General features: G+C 36.6%; 1 protein-coding gene across 1 annotated transcript in view; it reads left to right on the top strand.

The window, feature by feature from the left end:
• The first annotated feature begins 2946 nt into the window (after positions 1 to 2946).
• EP400 (E1A binding protein p400) overlaps positions 2947 to 16963 on the top strand; it is a 192368-nt gene continuing 178351 nt past the window's right edge. Inside the window, exons 1-9 of the mRNA XM_069088665.1 lie at positions 2947 to 3431; positions 4140 to 4317; positions 7088 to 7224; positions 9935 to 10104; positions 10410 to 10584; positions 10706 to 10842; positions 11490 to 11676; positions 12865 to 13031; positions 16062 to 16246. Of these exons, the coding sequence (XP_068944766.1) occupies positions 3282 to 3431; positions 4140 to 4317; positions 7088 to 7224; positions 9935 to 10104; positions 10410 to 10584; positions 10706 to 10842; positions 11490 to 11676; positions 12865 to 13031; positions 16062 to 16246 (1486 nt within the window). The 5' untranslated portion in view covers positions 2947 to 3281. The remainder of the gene's footprint in view (positions 3432 to 4139; positions 4318 to 7087; positions 7225 to 9934; positions 10105 to 10409; positions 10585 to 10705; positions 10843 to 11489; positions 11677 to 12864; positions 13032 to 16061; positions 16247 to 16963) is intronic.

Raw genomic sequence — 16963 nt, forward strand, 5'->3', positions numbered from 1 at the left:
GTCAAAATCTTGTGGAAATGAATGATGTAAACTAAAAATTAGCTTAAAATTTAATGAATAAAAGGACATTTAAGAATGAAACTAAAAAAAGAGTATTCAGAGTCCCCCCAAAAGTTTTCATCTCAGACAGTAAAATCTCATTAATCACAGTAGGACTGGACAGAATTGTGACCAGTATCATCAAATTATTATAATAATTTCACTGACAAAATTTATCAAACATTCTATAAATTACACCAAAGATTTTTGCTTAAGCATACAGGCAAAAGATTTTTACTTAAAAAAAATCCCTTTTTTTTAGATTTTTGGAGGGGGAAGGCAGGGCAATTGGGGTTAAGTAACTTGCCCAAGGTCACATGGCTAGTAAGTGTTAAGTGTCTTAGGGCAGATTTGAACTAAGGTCCAGGGCTGGTGTTCTATTCACTGTGCCACGTAGCCACCCCTAAACATTCCTTTCTAAAAATATTTCTCTATTTCATAAACAGCTAAAATTTATCCTGATGTAAAAAGATAAGCACTAGACTTTCATGAAGTAAATTATTTGGAAATCTCCAAACTGACAGGTATCTCTTATTCATCATTTAAAACAAAAATAAATCTTTAAAATAGAATTAATGAAAACCAAGATGGTGGAAATGTCTTTAAGTATCATAAATTTCAAAATACCATAAACAAAATAAATTCTTCATTACCACAAATAGATTCTAAGTGAAGCAATGCAAAAGTAGACCCAGTTAAATTAGCCTTATTAGAATTACCTGTAATAATTTAACCAATATTCTTACAGTTTTCATATGTGATAGTCACATAATTTTAGGTGAAACTTACCTTTTAAATATAGCCAAACCTGGTAGTTTATAATTTCTTAAAATTACAGTACTTAAGAATTTCACAACATGTGGTCAGTAGGGCTGATAAAATGACCTGAGTTTTCAAATAATTTTTTTTCTTTCTTTTAACCCCCCCCAAAGAAATGTCAATGTTAAAAAATTATCATTAAAATAAAGTAGAAATATGGACTTTGATTATCACCATTTCCTGTAGATTTTTTTTCATTTTTTTTGCCTTTTGGAGGGCAGTTGGGGTTAAGTGACTTGCCCAAGGTCACACGGCTATTTTTTGTGTTGTGTCTGAGGCCTGATCTGAACCCAGGTCCTCCCAACTCCAGGACCAGTGCTCTATTCAGTGAGCCACCTAGACTCCTTGCTACAACCTGGAGGTCAAAAGAACTCTGGAATTGCCTTGGTCTGTGCACTCCTGATCTTGCCATAAAGAGATCAAACAAAGGCAGTACTTGTTTTGAATATAAATCCTCTGGAGTAGGATGGTGGAAGATTGTAAACAGTATTCCCTTAAAAAAAGTGAAAAGCAGTGGAAAATGAAAGTAAATTGATGGAAAGCTTGTATGAAAGCTTGAGTGATTCAAGACATTGTCTGTTCATAAACTGGTAGAAGAGCAAAAAATGAAGATAAGATGGAGCAATTGATCAGTATTAATTATAGCTTTTTTATTAGTAGTGAAGTCACTACATTTGGATCCTAACACCTTACCATCAGACATGTTCTACAGCTTAACCGGAACAAATGTATATACAGAAATAATTCAGACAGGCTTGAATGCATTAAGTGATCCCTTTACAAGAGTCAGGAATGCTTTGTCAAGAGTCGGAAAACTTATACCATCAATCTTTTGAAGCCCTATTTGGTCGCTTCTGACCAGAGTGTGAAGTCTTCCAAAAGCTCCTATTTGCAGATGATATTGTACTGATTTCATCAACTCTAGTTACATGATAGAACCTCCTCAGTGATATCTGTGATTATTTAAAAGAGATGTATCTGATAGTCCATATGGGGAAGAACTAAATGGATAAAATGCCTGTTGTACTTATTATTATGTGAAAATTAATTGGTCATTCTTTTGAGTTTGTGTAGCAGTTCATTTGTCTTAGACAGATACTTTAAGTTGGGTGAATTGGGTGCATAATTGAATAGGAATGAGAGTGGACTGGACCAGCATTTGAAAAAGTATGAATTGACTTTTGAATTAGAAACTTCCCTTGCCCCTTTCCCTTCTTTTCCTGCATCTTCTTCTCTGCTTCCTCTTCCTTTTCATCCCCCTCCTCTTCCTCCTCTTCTTCCTCTTTCCAGCCCTCCTCCTCCTTCACACTTGGTGTGTTCCTTCAGATTTATATTGAGCTTCCAGAGTACTAATACTCTCAGGTCTTTTTTAGATGAACTATGGTCTTGCCTTTTGTGAACTTGACTCTTTGAATCCAAGTGTAAGACTTTACATTTATTACAATTCACTTTGATCTCAGACTTGGCCTATTATTGTAACCTAGTTTTTTTTTTCTGTTTGTATCTTAACTGTCATTCAGCTTGATTGCTATTTCTATTAGCTCTGTGTTATCAGGAAATTTGATGAGCATATTACACATGCCTTTATCCAAGTCAGTGATAAAAATGTCGAGAAGCATAGAGTTCTTCTCAGATTCCTTGACAATCCCCTGAAGACCTTTTCAAGTTGACATCAAACCACTAATGGCCATTTAAGTTGTTGTTCATTCTAACCTCCTGCAAAAATATCATGGTTGATGTTTTAACAGAAATGTGTGGGCACCATATGGGTGAAGGGAGAGAAGGAGCTGGAGGGAAGGGAATCTGTGGACATGGGTTTTGGTGGCCTGGTAGGGCTGTGGAGGATCAAGCACTGATAGGCTTTGCAGAGAATATTAGAGTCTGTTCTCTGTAGCTTCAGCCTTGGGTAAGTGGTGAAGTGCTTTGTTCTCTCTGTACATCATGGAAGAAATGTGTTATTTATTTTTAGGGAGTTGCTGAAGAAGCTTTTGGTTATTTTAATTTGGGAGGTTGGTGCCTAACCCTAATGCAGAAGTGTCTATGATCCCTTTAGTCATTTGTTACACAGTTATAAAAAGGCCATATTGTACACTTCTATAGTATGTTGGGGACTGACTGCAAGGAGTTGTTCTGGATTCTCTTGGTGTAGTCAGGTTTGATAAACCTGTTTTTTGGGGAGCTCATGATTTTAACTTTCTCTGAGAACAGCTTATCTTTACTAATTTTTACCAATTACTTATGAATGCCTGAGGCAGGTAATTGTCTTTTTTTTTTCATATTTTCCTTGCAACTCATTGCTTTTCTGTGTCCTTTTGGATGTTAGAAGTTCCTTTATAACATTATGACTGGCTGCAGTCTCATGAATTTTGTTGCATTTTCTAGACACAGAAGACTCTACAGGTGACAGAGTATGTCAGAAGGAGATGGTTCTCATTGATTCACTTCTCATCATTGATCAGTGTAAAGGTGTGGAGAGACCAAATATTATGAAACCAAATACAAGAGACATTACCGAAGTAGCTGCTCTGGCAGAGGCTGTACTGCCCAAGGGCAGTGCTCGGATCATGACCTCGGTAATACTTAGAGTTCTTATATAAAGGCTGGGGAGAGAAAATAGGGTCTAGAGATAGGATGTAAGGAAAGGGTGGGTCTTTACCCCAACAACTTCTTGCCTTCTAATCTGAAAGGTAACAGCTAGATAATATGTGATAATAGTGACTTTTTCTTGGTATTTCAAATAGGATATAAAAACTTATGATATACTATTCTTATTAGAATAATTTTTTTAAACTTCCTGGGATCTGATGACTTTATATTTAAGAAATTATATTTTAATTATATATATATATATATATTTTGCCTTTTGGAAGGCAGATGGGGTTACGTAACTTGTCCAAGGTTACACAGCTAGTTTTTTGTGTGGGTGTTAAGTGTCTGAGTCTGGAACAGAATTCAGGGTCCTCCTGACTCCGGGGCGGGCGCTTTACTCACTGCGCTACCTAGCTGCCCCTTAATAATCTTTTAAAAAGCTGTTTGTCTTTTCTGCAAGGTATCCTTCCTTATTTTCTTAGTTTGCTTTTCAAACATAAGCTTTTTTTGGATAAATTTTATTTTTATGTCACCTACAATTTCCAGTGTATTCCTTTTCCCTCCTCCCAGAGAGCAGTGTCTTAATACAGCAACAATTCTTTAAAACTATGGTAAAAGTTTAATATTATATGTGATGTTCCACATGCCTGTCTTTGTAGCATTCTTTAATAGTTTGTATGTGATTTCTACAGATCAATTTTAATACCCCATCTTTGTTGTATGGTGCACTAAGAGAGTACCAGAAGATTGGGCTGGACTGGTTAGCCAAACTCTACAGGAAGAATCTCAATGGCATCTTGGCAGATGATGCAGGGCTTGGCAAGACTGTGCAGGTTATTGCCTTTTTTGCACATCTAGCTTGTAATGAAGGTAAGTATTTTAGTTTAGTGTCTTTCAGTATATGTGCTGTGTGTGTGTGTGTGTGTGTGTGTGTGTGTGTGTGTGTTTCAGTAGTGGACTAATGTCCTATATTAATATCTGCTGGTAAACTGAGAATTTGGCTAATATTAAGTATATAGTGTTCATCTAAATACTCTTTTTTTCTGGGACTTTAAAGACTTCTATCCATCTTCTCCTTCCTTTCCTCCTAAGACACTGAAATAACCCAATAAATCAAGGGGAACGTTGCACCTGCAGGGGTAATAGCATCATATGTTCCAAATGTATTGCAAGTTTTTCAGCTAGCCTTTCTTTCTACTTAGTATTTTTTCTTTAATGACCCTCCGTATGGCCCTTCTTTTATGGCCATTTTGTGACCCTCCAGCTCATTTTCCAATTTCCTGTGTCTTAATTCTCTCATCCTGATCCACTACTCTAGGCTTATACCTTTTTTTTTCCAATAATTTTTCTTTCATACTTAGTTGTTCATACTTGAAGGAGAGTAGGGTGTGGCTGTGTGTGAGTGTGTGTTTTATTGAATCTTGAATATAACCTCAGGCTAATAATGATGTTTCAATAAGTGTTACCAGTAGCTGAAATGTTACGGTAGAGTCCTGTGCTAATTATTATCATTCTAGTAGGAAGAACAGTGAGCAAAAAATAAATTATTCTTCTATTTAAACTTCTGTTTGAACTAGCAGTATTTAATGTTTCTCTTTATAGCCTTAAGTTATTAAAATGTTGGGAGAACTTCTTATGTTGTAATTTAAAACCTGAAATGTAATAAGGCTGGGGATAGGGACTAGATTTGTGATTTCAGCTCCAGGTGAAACTTCTTCTGCCAGTGCAGATTGTCACCTTTTTTCCAATTTAGGCATAGAGAGTTGTCTGGAAACTGAGAGGTTGAGTGACTAGCCAACGGTCATCTAGCTTTGGTGTGTCAGAGGTGGGACTTGAACCCAGATCTTCCTTGCTTCTAAGTCATTTTTCTATCCACTGTGTCACCACACTGGCTCTCATAAAATTTAAGTATTCTTGTGAAATGCAGGTTCAATTTTGTAATAATGTTTCCTAATCAAAGCAAAAGAAGTATTTTGAAATGCAGCAGTGTAATCTTTTTTTCCAATTAGGAATATCTATGTAATATACACATGCTGATATTATTTACAATATTCTTCACATTGTCAATCCCATGGCAATATGGATAGGGTCACTAGACTTGGGAGTCAGGAAGACCTGAGTTCAAATTTTGCCTCATGTCCTTAGTAGCTGTGTGGCCTTGGTCAAACCATTTATCCTCTCTGTGCCTCAGTTTCCTCATCTTTAAAAATGAGGGGTTGAGTTTCATAGCCTTTATAGTTTCTTCAAGGTCTCAGTTCATGATCTTGGGATATTATAAACTTTTTATTCTTGATGTTTTGGCGAAGATGCTAATCATAGGTCTCATTTATTATTGTGCTTTATGTTTTAAAATGTACTTTTCACAACAGTCCTGTGATGTAGAGGGTACATATTATCTGCATTTTACAAATGACTAACCAAAGCTCAGAGAGCCAAAGTGATTTATCCCAAAGATCCTGAGGAATTCAGATGGTCTGGCTCATCCGTGGTTTATTGCTTTTTCTACTGTAACATGTTTCTTCCCAATGTAATAGATGAGGGAAAGTGGGCAGTCACATGCCCTATGATTGTGTAGGTAGCAGTACCCTTTAAGCAACTGATAACGTGTTTTCCCTTCTCTCTGTTTCTGATAACTAGGATAGAGAAGCAGAGAAGATTCCTTGGCTTTATAGTGTTAGGTAGAAAAACTGATTACCTAAAGAAAAGAGGATTCTTCTTTCCTTCAATTCTCTGAGGGTAAGATAGAATGGTTATAGGCTTCAAGTGGAAGCTAAACCAGTGCTTGGCATAGTACATGCTTAATAAATATTTATTGACTGACTATTCACACCAGTATGAGCGCTTAGCCTAGCAAATAAGAATTTTAAGAAATTACACCAGGTGTGATATTTCTTCAGGTCCCACTGATGCTTTTTGACTTTAAATGGATAATTATAGTTAAGATTTTCAAAGATCTTTTGTCAGGTTTAGACTTAGTTGACTCTCCAAACTGCAGCTGTGATCCTATCAGGGTGGATATGCCCTTATGTATGTAGATTAAGACTCATTCCTACCTACCCATCCTTTGCTTTCATTATAAGAACATAGTTTGACATCCTTTGACTAAACACCATAAGAACATAATGTAGGGCAATTGGGGTTAAGTGACTTGCCTAAGGTTACACGGCTAGCTTTTGTGTTAAGTGTCTGAGGCCGGATTTGAACTCAGGTCCTCCTGACTCCAGGGCCTGTGCTCTATTCACTCACTTCCCCACCTAGCTGCCCCTGGATAGGTGTTTTAATGGTAATAGTTATGGGAGAATGGGAATGAGAGTCACATGGGAAAGTTACGCAGGCTGTACAGGCAGAGATGGGTCACCAGTCTTCTTTGTTGGATGGAGATGTGATCACAGATCTGTTGAGCTATTAATTAGCATCTAATCAGATCTTGCCATGATTTTTCTGAACTGTGGCAATGCATAGCTAAGAGCACCATTATTTGTGAGATAATTGTTTTTAATGGTAAGCATTAAAGAGTAACAACTCTATCTATTCAATGTTATCATTTATTTGTGACCTTAACATTTATTTTGCATTTTAGTTAAAATGTTTGAAACCCTGACACAGCTCTGTGCAGTGAGAACAATTTTTGTTTCTGCAGGTAATTGGGGTCCCCACCTTGTGGTTGTGAGAAGTTGCAACATACTAAAATGGGAGCTTGAATTGAAACGTTGGTGCCCAGGGCTAAAAATACTTTTATACTTTGGCAATCATAGAGAACTTAAAGCAAAGAGACAGGTATTATTATTATTATTATTATTATTAAATTTAAAAAAGAAATTCATGTTTATAAGAACAGTATAAAACTTAAGTAACACATGGCCAAGAATATAGTTTTTAAAGGCATATTTTATAGTTTCAGAGGACTTCTTTTAAAGAGGCTGTCTTGGAATATACTGGGTTTCTCCTGGAAGTCTTTTTTTTTTTTTTAAAGCAATTGGGGTTAAGTAACTTGCTCAAGGTTACACGGCCAGTTATTTCTGGGTGTGGTGCTAAGTATCTGAGCCCAGATTTGATCCCCAGGTCATCCCAACACTGGAGCCAGTGCTCTTACTCGCTGAGCCACCTGGCCGCCCCATCTCCTCCGGAAGTCTTGTTTGGGTTTGAGGTTGAAAGAAATGGCCTGTGAAGGCCCTTCCAACTCTGAGATGCTGTAATTCTGTGAAGTCATTACTGAATTGTAAGCTCTTTGAGGGTAGAGGTTTTTGACTTGCAGAGATCCAGTATATATACAAATGGTCTGATTACTTGTGATGACACAGGTGGGGAGATACATATGGAGAGATGTGGTTTCTGCCTGGATTATGTGAAATATTCCTCTAGTTGCTATGTCCTTTCTTTACAGGTAGTCAGTAAGAGTTAGAAATTGAAGACATTTCCCTAGCAACAAAATGCTAAACCTTAAGAAATTACCATTCCAGTTTCTTGTTATAATATGAAGGTGACTGGGTTCTAGAAGGCTTTGCCAATGGAACATAATTTCAGGTCCTTCCAACCTCTCAAGATGACAGTCTGTTTTCTGAGCACCAGCTTAGAAAGTCTTATGTTCAGAGTCTTATGACCAGAGTTGGCCATCAGGTGATCAATTTTTTTAGCTACAGAAACCTATTACTAAAGTGTGGCTGGTTTGCAGTGCTTGTGTTTAGAAAATCACTGGACCTTAAAGTACAGTGTGCTCTGTAGTGATTAGGTACCTCAAAGAATACCATCTAATTTTGTTTTTTTGTTTTTTGCTTTTTTTTGGAGGGCATTTGGGGTTAAGTGACTTTCCCAAGGTCACACGACTAGTTTTTGTTAAGTGTCTGAGGCCAGATTTGAATTCAGGTCCTCCTGTCTCCAGGGCCAGTGCTCTACTCACTGCGCCACCTAGCCACCCCAATACTATCTAATTTATCATGTAGCTGAAATATAGTATTTATAGTATAAATGACTTTTGGGACTAGCCTTAGGAATCTAGCCACCATTTATGATATTGTTTCTGTAAGAACAATTCCTGTACTGTGTCATAACCACTTTATGATTGGAGCACTGCCTTTTCACAATTTGGAGACATTATGTTTTTCTCTTGAGTTTGTAGCAATGCCTGGCATATAGTAGGTAAATTAATGGAAACATTGGTATAGGGAATTTCTGGTGATGAACTTCAGTCAACCAATATAGACCAGCAGCTAATTGTTCTGCAATTTAAAATTGTAGAGAGTTGCTTGGGACATGAAGAATGATTTGTCCAGAGTCACACAGATGGGTGATATTTGTCAGTGGCAGGACTTGGACCCATTTCTTCCCTCCTTCAGGGTTGCCACTCAGTCCATCACAGAAGGCTGCAGTTACATTGAAAAATTGATTTTCCTTCCTAAAAAGAAAATTCCTAAATTACTAGAAAGACCTTTTCATATAATAGCTTAAGCCAGGGGTAGGGAACCTGTGACTTTGAGGCCACATTTCACCTTCTAGGTCCTTGGGGGCAGCCGCCTTTTGACTGAATCTCAAGTTTTATAGAACAAATCCTTTTAAGTTAAAGGGCTACACTTGAGGACCTAGAGGACCATGTGTTGCCTCTAGGCTATGGGTTCCCCAACCCTGGCTTAAGCTCTTAAACCTTAAATTTGCCCTAATTCTTTTGGTATACCCTGTATTTTTACATCTTGAATTATTAATCCTACAATTTAAGATTGTCCATTAGTTTATTATGATAGCATAGGATAATAGCAATATCCAGGTGTTTGGAGACCCTATATAATTTGCGGCTTTTTAACCTTTTTTGTGGCATGAACCCCTTTGACAGTCATTTTGGTGAAATTTATGGACCCCTTCTCAGAATGATATTTTTAAATGTGTACGATAAAATACATAAGATTACAAAGGAAACTCAAGGTTAGTGAAAATAAAGATGTAATATTTTTTCCCATCCAAGTTGACAGACTCTGTGAAATCTGAAATCATGTGAATCTGAAATCTGAAATCTGTGAAATCATGAAGCCTTTGGGGAGTCTGTGGACCCTCCAGGTTAAGAACCCTCCCATCTCAAAACATGAATCTTCTCTACAAAGTATAAATGTTATGGTTGCATTTCATTTCACTTTACTATCTTTGTAAACCATCTTTCCTGTTGCTCAGGTGGCACCTGAGTGGTCTCTGATAATTTCATTTCTGAAGTTCAAAGGGAACCAATTATTTCTATTGTGTTGATATCTTCCACTCCTCAACTTAATGAATCAATGAAAGTTCATGGGGTGAATACATTAGCAAATCACACTTAAATGAAAACAATAAACTGATTGCTATTTTCTGTGGGCCAGTTGTTAAGGAACTCCATGACTGCAGTTGTAACTGATTTAATTCTGTTGCAAGGAATTGCTCTTGGGATACTTAGGAATATTTGTTCCATTTTTTTTAAAAAAAGAGGAAATTAGAACAAAATGTTTAAGATTTATTTTGTATACTACAGGAATGGACTGAACCCAACAGCTTCAACATATGCATAACCTCTTATAAACAGTTCTTTAAAGGCCATCACGCCTTCATGAAAGTGAGGTGGAAATACTTAGTCATTGATGAGATGCAGCAAGTAAAGAACATGACTGAGAAGCACTGGGAGGCAGTTTTCAATCTACGAAGGTTGGACACATCAATAAAGTATTTTTTTTTTCTAAGTAGTTCTGGACTTTTATGTAATTAATTGCATGTTGAATTTTAAAAGTTGTCTTTTAAAGAAATTTCAGTTCTGTACCTTTCAACTCTAATCATAGAGCAGCAGGGATAGAAGTCTCACTAGGTCATCTTGTCCATTTTATTTCTTCCAGGCAGGCCTACACTTACATTTCCCATAAAAGATGACTGCTTACTCTTTTCCTAAAATCTTCAGCACAGAAAAAATTGATATTTGGTAGTCTTTCAAACTGTTTTTCTTGGTTTGTTTATAGCCAATTACGCCTTCTCCTGATAGACACACCTTTGCATAACACCTTGATGGAATTGTGGACCATGGTGCACTTTTTGATTCCTGGAATTTCTAGACCTTATCAGAACTTTCCAGTAAAACCAGCTAATGAGGAGAGCCAAGATTACTACCATAAAGTTGTCATAAGGTTGCACAGAGTATGTCATGCTACTTTTTTTCAGCTACTTTTAAAAAATTAATTTTTGTTCTAAGTAAATGTGTAGCATACTTCCTAATAAGAAAATTCACATCATATTTTTGTATTATATATTTTTTTAGGTTACTCAGCCATTTATTTTGAGAAGAACTAAAAGGGATGTTGACAAGCAGCTGACAAAGAAATATGAACATGTGTTAAAGTGTCGCCTTTCCAGTCGGCAGAAGGCTTTATATGAGGATGTTATCCTTCAGCCCAGGTAAGAGCACCCCCTGAAAAGAGAGAGATATGATGCTACATATGTTATAATGTGACTTACAAAGAAATGTCATTGTACAGTGACTCACTTAAGTGTCCTTAGTCATGCAGCTTGCACTTAGTGGGAAGAACTTTGTATTCAGGGGCAGAGGACTGATTTTCAAAAATTCAGCTCTGCCACTTATTACTACTAGCTGACTGACTGTGGAAAATTCACTTTCCCACTTTTGGACCTCAATTTTGTCTTCTGTAAAACTGATAGGGGGAGGAGGGAGAGGAGGGAAGTTGAACCAGGAAAGATTTCTAAGATGTCTTTGATCCCTTCCAAACCTTCTGATCTGAGGATGTAATCTTGCTGAGGTTTTCAGTGTATGTTCAACATTTCTTCTTGTGGTGCTATAGCTGTATCATTATACTATTGTTTAGTTTCCTGAATTTTGATTTTAAAAAATGAAGCTTAGATTTTGAAATTGTAACAGATAAACATTGAAATTGGTAGGAATCCAAACTTGACAATTATGCCTTTAAGCAGATACTAACTTATATTGGAGAGAATATAATGCACAATTATTTTTCAGTAAATAATCTATTGAAAGTTGGTATGTAAACTGAACTAGATAGCTTATCACTTTTTTCTTAAATGAACAGAACTCAAGAGGCTCTTAAAAGTGGGCATTTTGTCAATGTCCTGAATATTCTAATGAAACTTCAGAGGATATGCAATCATCCTGGTTTGATAGATCCTAGGCTTCCTGGATCTTCTTATGTTTTGGAAACATTGGAGTATAGGTCTGCTTCTCTGATTTTAAAGGCATTGGAATGTGGTTTTTGGAAGGTGAGTAGAAAATTCATAAATGTAAAACAGTAGAAGTGAAGTGTGTGTGTGTGTGTGTGTGTGTGTGTGTGTGTGTGTGTCTGTGTGTCTGTGTGTCTGTGTGTGTCTGTATCTATATATGTATAAGGACCAGATACTTTGTGGACATGTTAGTTTGTGCCTGGGAATGATTGCCTGAGTTAAACCAGAGTGTTTAGAGTGGGTTTATCTGAAGTCATTCTGTCACGCCATCATTCATAGGTTATTGAATGATGGTCGTATGCTCAGCTCTGTGTTAGGCATTATTTTCCAGATATGATTAACAGAGGTAACCCAATAGAAAAATGCTATAGGGAAAATGGCAGGGAAGGAGTAGGGAATTCCAGGTGAAAGGAAAAAATGTTTAATGTTCCTCTCACCTGTAATTTCATTGTGGTTCCATTACATGAGACCACTTGTGTGAACCCCTTGGAAAATTTATTGTATGCTTGTTGCCCATCCCGTTTTTTTCTTTCCAGCCTCAGGTATTGATCAGTTTGCTTTATATAGGAGTCGCTGTTTCTTTCATCTGTTTTTTTTGCCCCTCACAATCAATTTACTTTTTATAAAATAAGCATATAACTCTTTTTTAGGTTCCATAGGTGTTTTTGCTTCTATTAACTTCAAGGAGGCCAATAAGGGATTTAAAATAACCAATCTAAAGAAGATAGTTAAGGAAATACTGAAAAGATTGTGGTAACAGGCATATCATACCAATGAATCCTAAATGATATTGAACCTAATGACATCCTTTACTTCTCTTTCCTCAGTGTTGTTAGTTGAGAGTCAGCATATGACTGGGGAAGGTTACAGTGACTTGCTACTGCTTATTTTGTGGGGGCCTGGGAGAAGGCAGGGACATAGTGAGGATTCCAAATCATCTGGACTGTGCATGTGTGTGGTAGGATAGGCAAAGGTCAGGGAGGTTCTGAGGGGCCTCAAGAGCTAGCTGGAGTAGTTGAGAAATAGAGATCTGGTAGATGCTTTCTAGGTAAGTATGTCATACAGAGAGCAAAAAGATGAGTTTGGTAGCAGAGTACTAAACATTGGAATGGGGAGGGTCTGGGGGATAGGATGCTGGCCAGTAGGCTGAGCATTATTTTCTTTACATCTAAAGGTACTAAATGTATGAGATAAAGTGCTTCTTTTCTTTTCCTTTTTTAAAATTAGGAAGCAGATCTTTCTATATTTGATCTAATTGGATTAGAAAATAAAGCCACTCACTATGAGGCACAAGTGTTGTCAAAGAAAAAGATAACTCGAAAACTTATAGAAGAAATCTTCAGTTCATCACCACCCCCAGCCAGACCTCATGCAGTGAAACTTAAGCCAAGCAAGTAAGTTGGATATTGAATGTGAGATTATGGTAACAAATGTTTAGTAGGAGGATAATGCTGAAATTCTTCCCACCTTCTAGAAGAGGATAGGTTTTCCCTGATAAAGAGACAATTTGGTGGTACAGTGGAAAGAACCTCGACTTACTCAGGGGCATCGGTATTCTAGTGTTAACAAACCCTATAACCTTGAATAAGTGATTTAGGCCGAGCTGCTTCAGTTTCCTCACTGCTAATGTGAAGAGGTTAGAATGAATGAATTCCTAGGTTCTCTCTGATTAGTACCTCTAGTTCCTCTTGTTTGTTGCTTAAACTTTGGGCATTGTGTACGCTTAAGATGTTGGGCTTTATTTTTGTCTTTTTTATATTTGACTTTTTGTGAATTGATAGGTGTTTCTACTGCTGTACTTCTGTTTTCTTTGTAGCTATTCTCTGTAGTACCTAACTTGGGGGATTAACAGTCTTCTCCCTTCCCCATCTTGTTTAGTTTAAAGAACTTTAGATTAAATTTGTAAGATAACTGGCAATTAAATTCTTATCAGCCTTTGTTAGGTATCCTGAATCCTCAGTGCTGAAGACACCAAGTCATTAAGAAAAGGGGAAATTAAATCCACTGTATCATAATCTGTAGGGGCAACTAGGTGATGCAGTGGATAGAATGCTTGGCCTGGAGTTGGGAAAACCGGTATTCAAATCCATCCTCAAGCACTTACTAGCGGTGTGACCCTGCGCAAGTCACTTAACCCTGTTTGCCTCCATTTTCTCATTTGTAAAATGAACTGGAGAAGGAAATGGCAAACCACTTTCATATCTTTGCCAAGAAAACTCCAATACGTAGTAAACTGTTGTAAAACCAAAGTTTTAGCCCTAGCCTTTAGCATATCCTAAACTTGTTAGACTTTTAGCACATTAATAATCAGATTAATAAATATTTCATTGCAAACTCCCACTTTTTTATCCCCTTTCCTTAATAATATCCTGAAGTGCAGCAAAACTTCTGTAATGCAGACTTCCATAATTTGGAAATCAGAATCCTGTGTTTGCCCTTTGCTAGGTATAACTCTACCTTTGAATTGTCTCATAACACCTTTTGGAAGGTCCTACTTTTCTAAGCAAATTATTAGTGACAGGTTGTGGAGGACACCATATAGCTCACTTAAGGAAACATTTAATTTCTTTTATACATTATTTTTGTAAAAACTGGTGCTGCTAATTACAGATCAGTCACATCACTTCATAAAAGCAGACCAGTAAGATCTCTTCTTAGAAACATTTATACATTTGAAAGTAATAAGAGATGGCAGAAACTGGGCATAGACCATTATCTAACACCATATACCAAAATCAAGTCTAAATGGGTTCATGATCTAGGTATAAAGGTTGATACTGTAAGCAGTCTCCTAAAACAAGGAATAGTTTACCTATCAGACTTGTGGAGAGGGAAAGACTTTATGACTAAACAAGAATTAGAGAACATTATAAAATGTAAAATGGATAATTTTGACTACATGAAATTGAAAAGTTTCTGTACAAACAAAGCCAATGTAACCAAGATTAAGAGGGAGGTGGGAAATTGGGAAAGAATCTTTACAACCTATGTATCTGACAAAGGACTCATTTCTAAAATATACAGAGAATTGAGTCAAATTTATAAGAATACAAGTCATTCCCCAATTGATGGTCAAAGGATATGAACAGGCAGTTTTCAGAGAAAGAAATTAAAGCTATAAGCACATGAAGAACTGCTCTAATTCACTATTGATTAGAGAAATGCAAATCAAAACAACTCAGAGGTACCACATCTCACCAGTCAGATTGGCTAAGATGACAAAACAGGAAAATGACAAATGCTGGAGAGGATGTGGGCAAACTGGAACACTAATACATTGTTGGTGGAGTTGTGAACTGATCCAGCCTTTCTGGAGAGCAATCTGGAATTATGCCCAAAGGGCTATAAATACTTTCATACCCTTTGATCTAGCAATACCACTCCTAGGGTTATATTCCAAAGAGATCATAGAAATGGGAGAAAGACCCATATGTACAAAAATGTTTATAGCAGCTTTTTTTGTGGTGGCACAAAGAATTGGAAATTAAGGGGGTGCCCATCAATTCGGGAATGGCTGAACAAGTTGTGGTATATGCATGTTATGGAATACTATTGTGCTGTAAGAAATGAGATGCAGATGGTCTTCATATTTACCTGGAGAGGCTTAAAAGAACTGATGCTAAGTGAGAAGAGTAGAACCAGGAGAAATTTGTACACAATTACAGACACAATGTATGTGTGATGACCAGCTTTGATAGACTGGACTCTTCTCAGCAATGCAGTGATATAAGTCAATCCCAAAAGACGCATGATGGAGAGAAAAATGTGCATCCAGAGAAAGAACTAGAAAGAACTAAGTTTATATCCAGGTGGAAGCAAAATACCTGATCTTTTTTGTTCTCTTATTTGGTTTTATGTCCTCTTTACCATTTTTCATTCCAGCTGGTACAATCCGTCCTTATAACCTGACCAATGTATAATGTGAAAGTATTTACAGATCCTGTACTTGACTATAAGCCACCATGGGCGGGAGGGGAGGGAGGGGAGGGAGGGCAACAAAATGTGAAATTCAAGGAATCGTGGAATTGAATCCTGTAAACTAAAAGGAAACAAACAAATTAATAAATAAAAAAAGAAAGTAATAAGAGAATCTTTAAAAATTACTTTATAATTCATAAAGCATAAATTATTGAGGTTTTGTTGAAATTACATGGAATTGCTCCTTTGATATCTGGAATTGAGTGATGTTTGAAATTGACTCATTCATGTACAGTTACCAAATATCAATAAACCTTCATAGCAACAAGGGTTATTTTTTATATAAGATGTTTTTATGATTAAGAATGAACATATTGTAAATCTTCATAAATAAGACCCTTTTGAAACCAGTACTTCCACGTTTGTTTGAAAGAACATATTTTCTGTTGTCCTTGAACTCTAACTTGCTCTTTGCATTCTGTCTTGGTAAATGTGTGTGTGTATAGATTGTTTCAACCTGTGCAGTATGGACAGAAACCTGAGGGTAGGACAGTAGCATTCCCAAGTGCACAGAGCTCCTCGCGTACAGTGTCTGCAGCAGCTGCTGCTGCTGCCGCTGCAGTAACTTCCCAGGGACAAGTTCGAGGAAGATCACCCATTGCCACATTCTCAGCAAATCAGGATGCAAAAGGTATTTCTGTAGTAGCTTCATTTCTTTTTTCCCCGAAGTTCCCAAAGATCAAATTAAGTGCTAACTTTTGAAAAGAGTGGTTTTTGTAAGAATGGTTTGGCCCTCAGCCTTGTAATTACATGCAGATATATGAGGGAAGCTGCCCACATGGTTCACTACCCAGGAGATACCACATATGTTGTTCCAAGCATTTCTTTTGGCAAAATGACAAAATTGATCACTTATCTGGAATTTTCCTTTTACTAAAAATGATGCTGGAAAAGGAAAAATTGAACTTATGTAGGCAAGTGTATATTAAACCATGTTTGATGTATGTTTTTGACTTTAAAATGATTGAAATCACATGATCTTGATTTTGTAAATTTTGTGTCATATCCTTAAATATAAATGGATTGTGTTTTTTAAAAGACATAGAATTAAATGGCAAAAAAGTAAAAGTACAATTTAACTTTCAAGCATAACGTTTTTCAGGCTTATTTCCATCAAACTTCCCTTAGGTGCAGATTACAAAATCAGTTTTCCCTTGACACAAAGATTCTATGAAAAAACATGAAAGTGAAATTTATGTTTGTACTTGACTCTTTAGAAGATAGTTTATATTCAGAGTTTAGGTTGACAACATGATTGATTAGTCTCAATATTACTTTTCCACTTAACTCTGAAAATGTACTATTAAGATTGTTGATGAGCACTTAAGTAAAATATTTAGTAAGAATT

The sequence above is a fragment of the Petaurus breviceps genome, unplaced genomic scaffold, assembly GCF_028583685.1.
Source record: "Petaurus breviceps papuanus isolate PSGF00001 unplaced genomic scaffold, PetGlider_PUasm1.0 103, whole genome shotgun sequence".
In the NCBI taxonomy this organism is placed as follows: domain Eukaryota; kingdom Metazoa; phylum Chordata; class Mammalia; order Diprotodontia; family Petauridae; genus Petaurus; species Petaurus breviceps.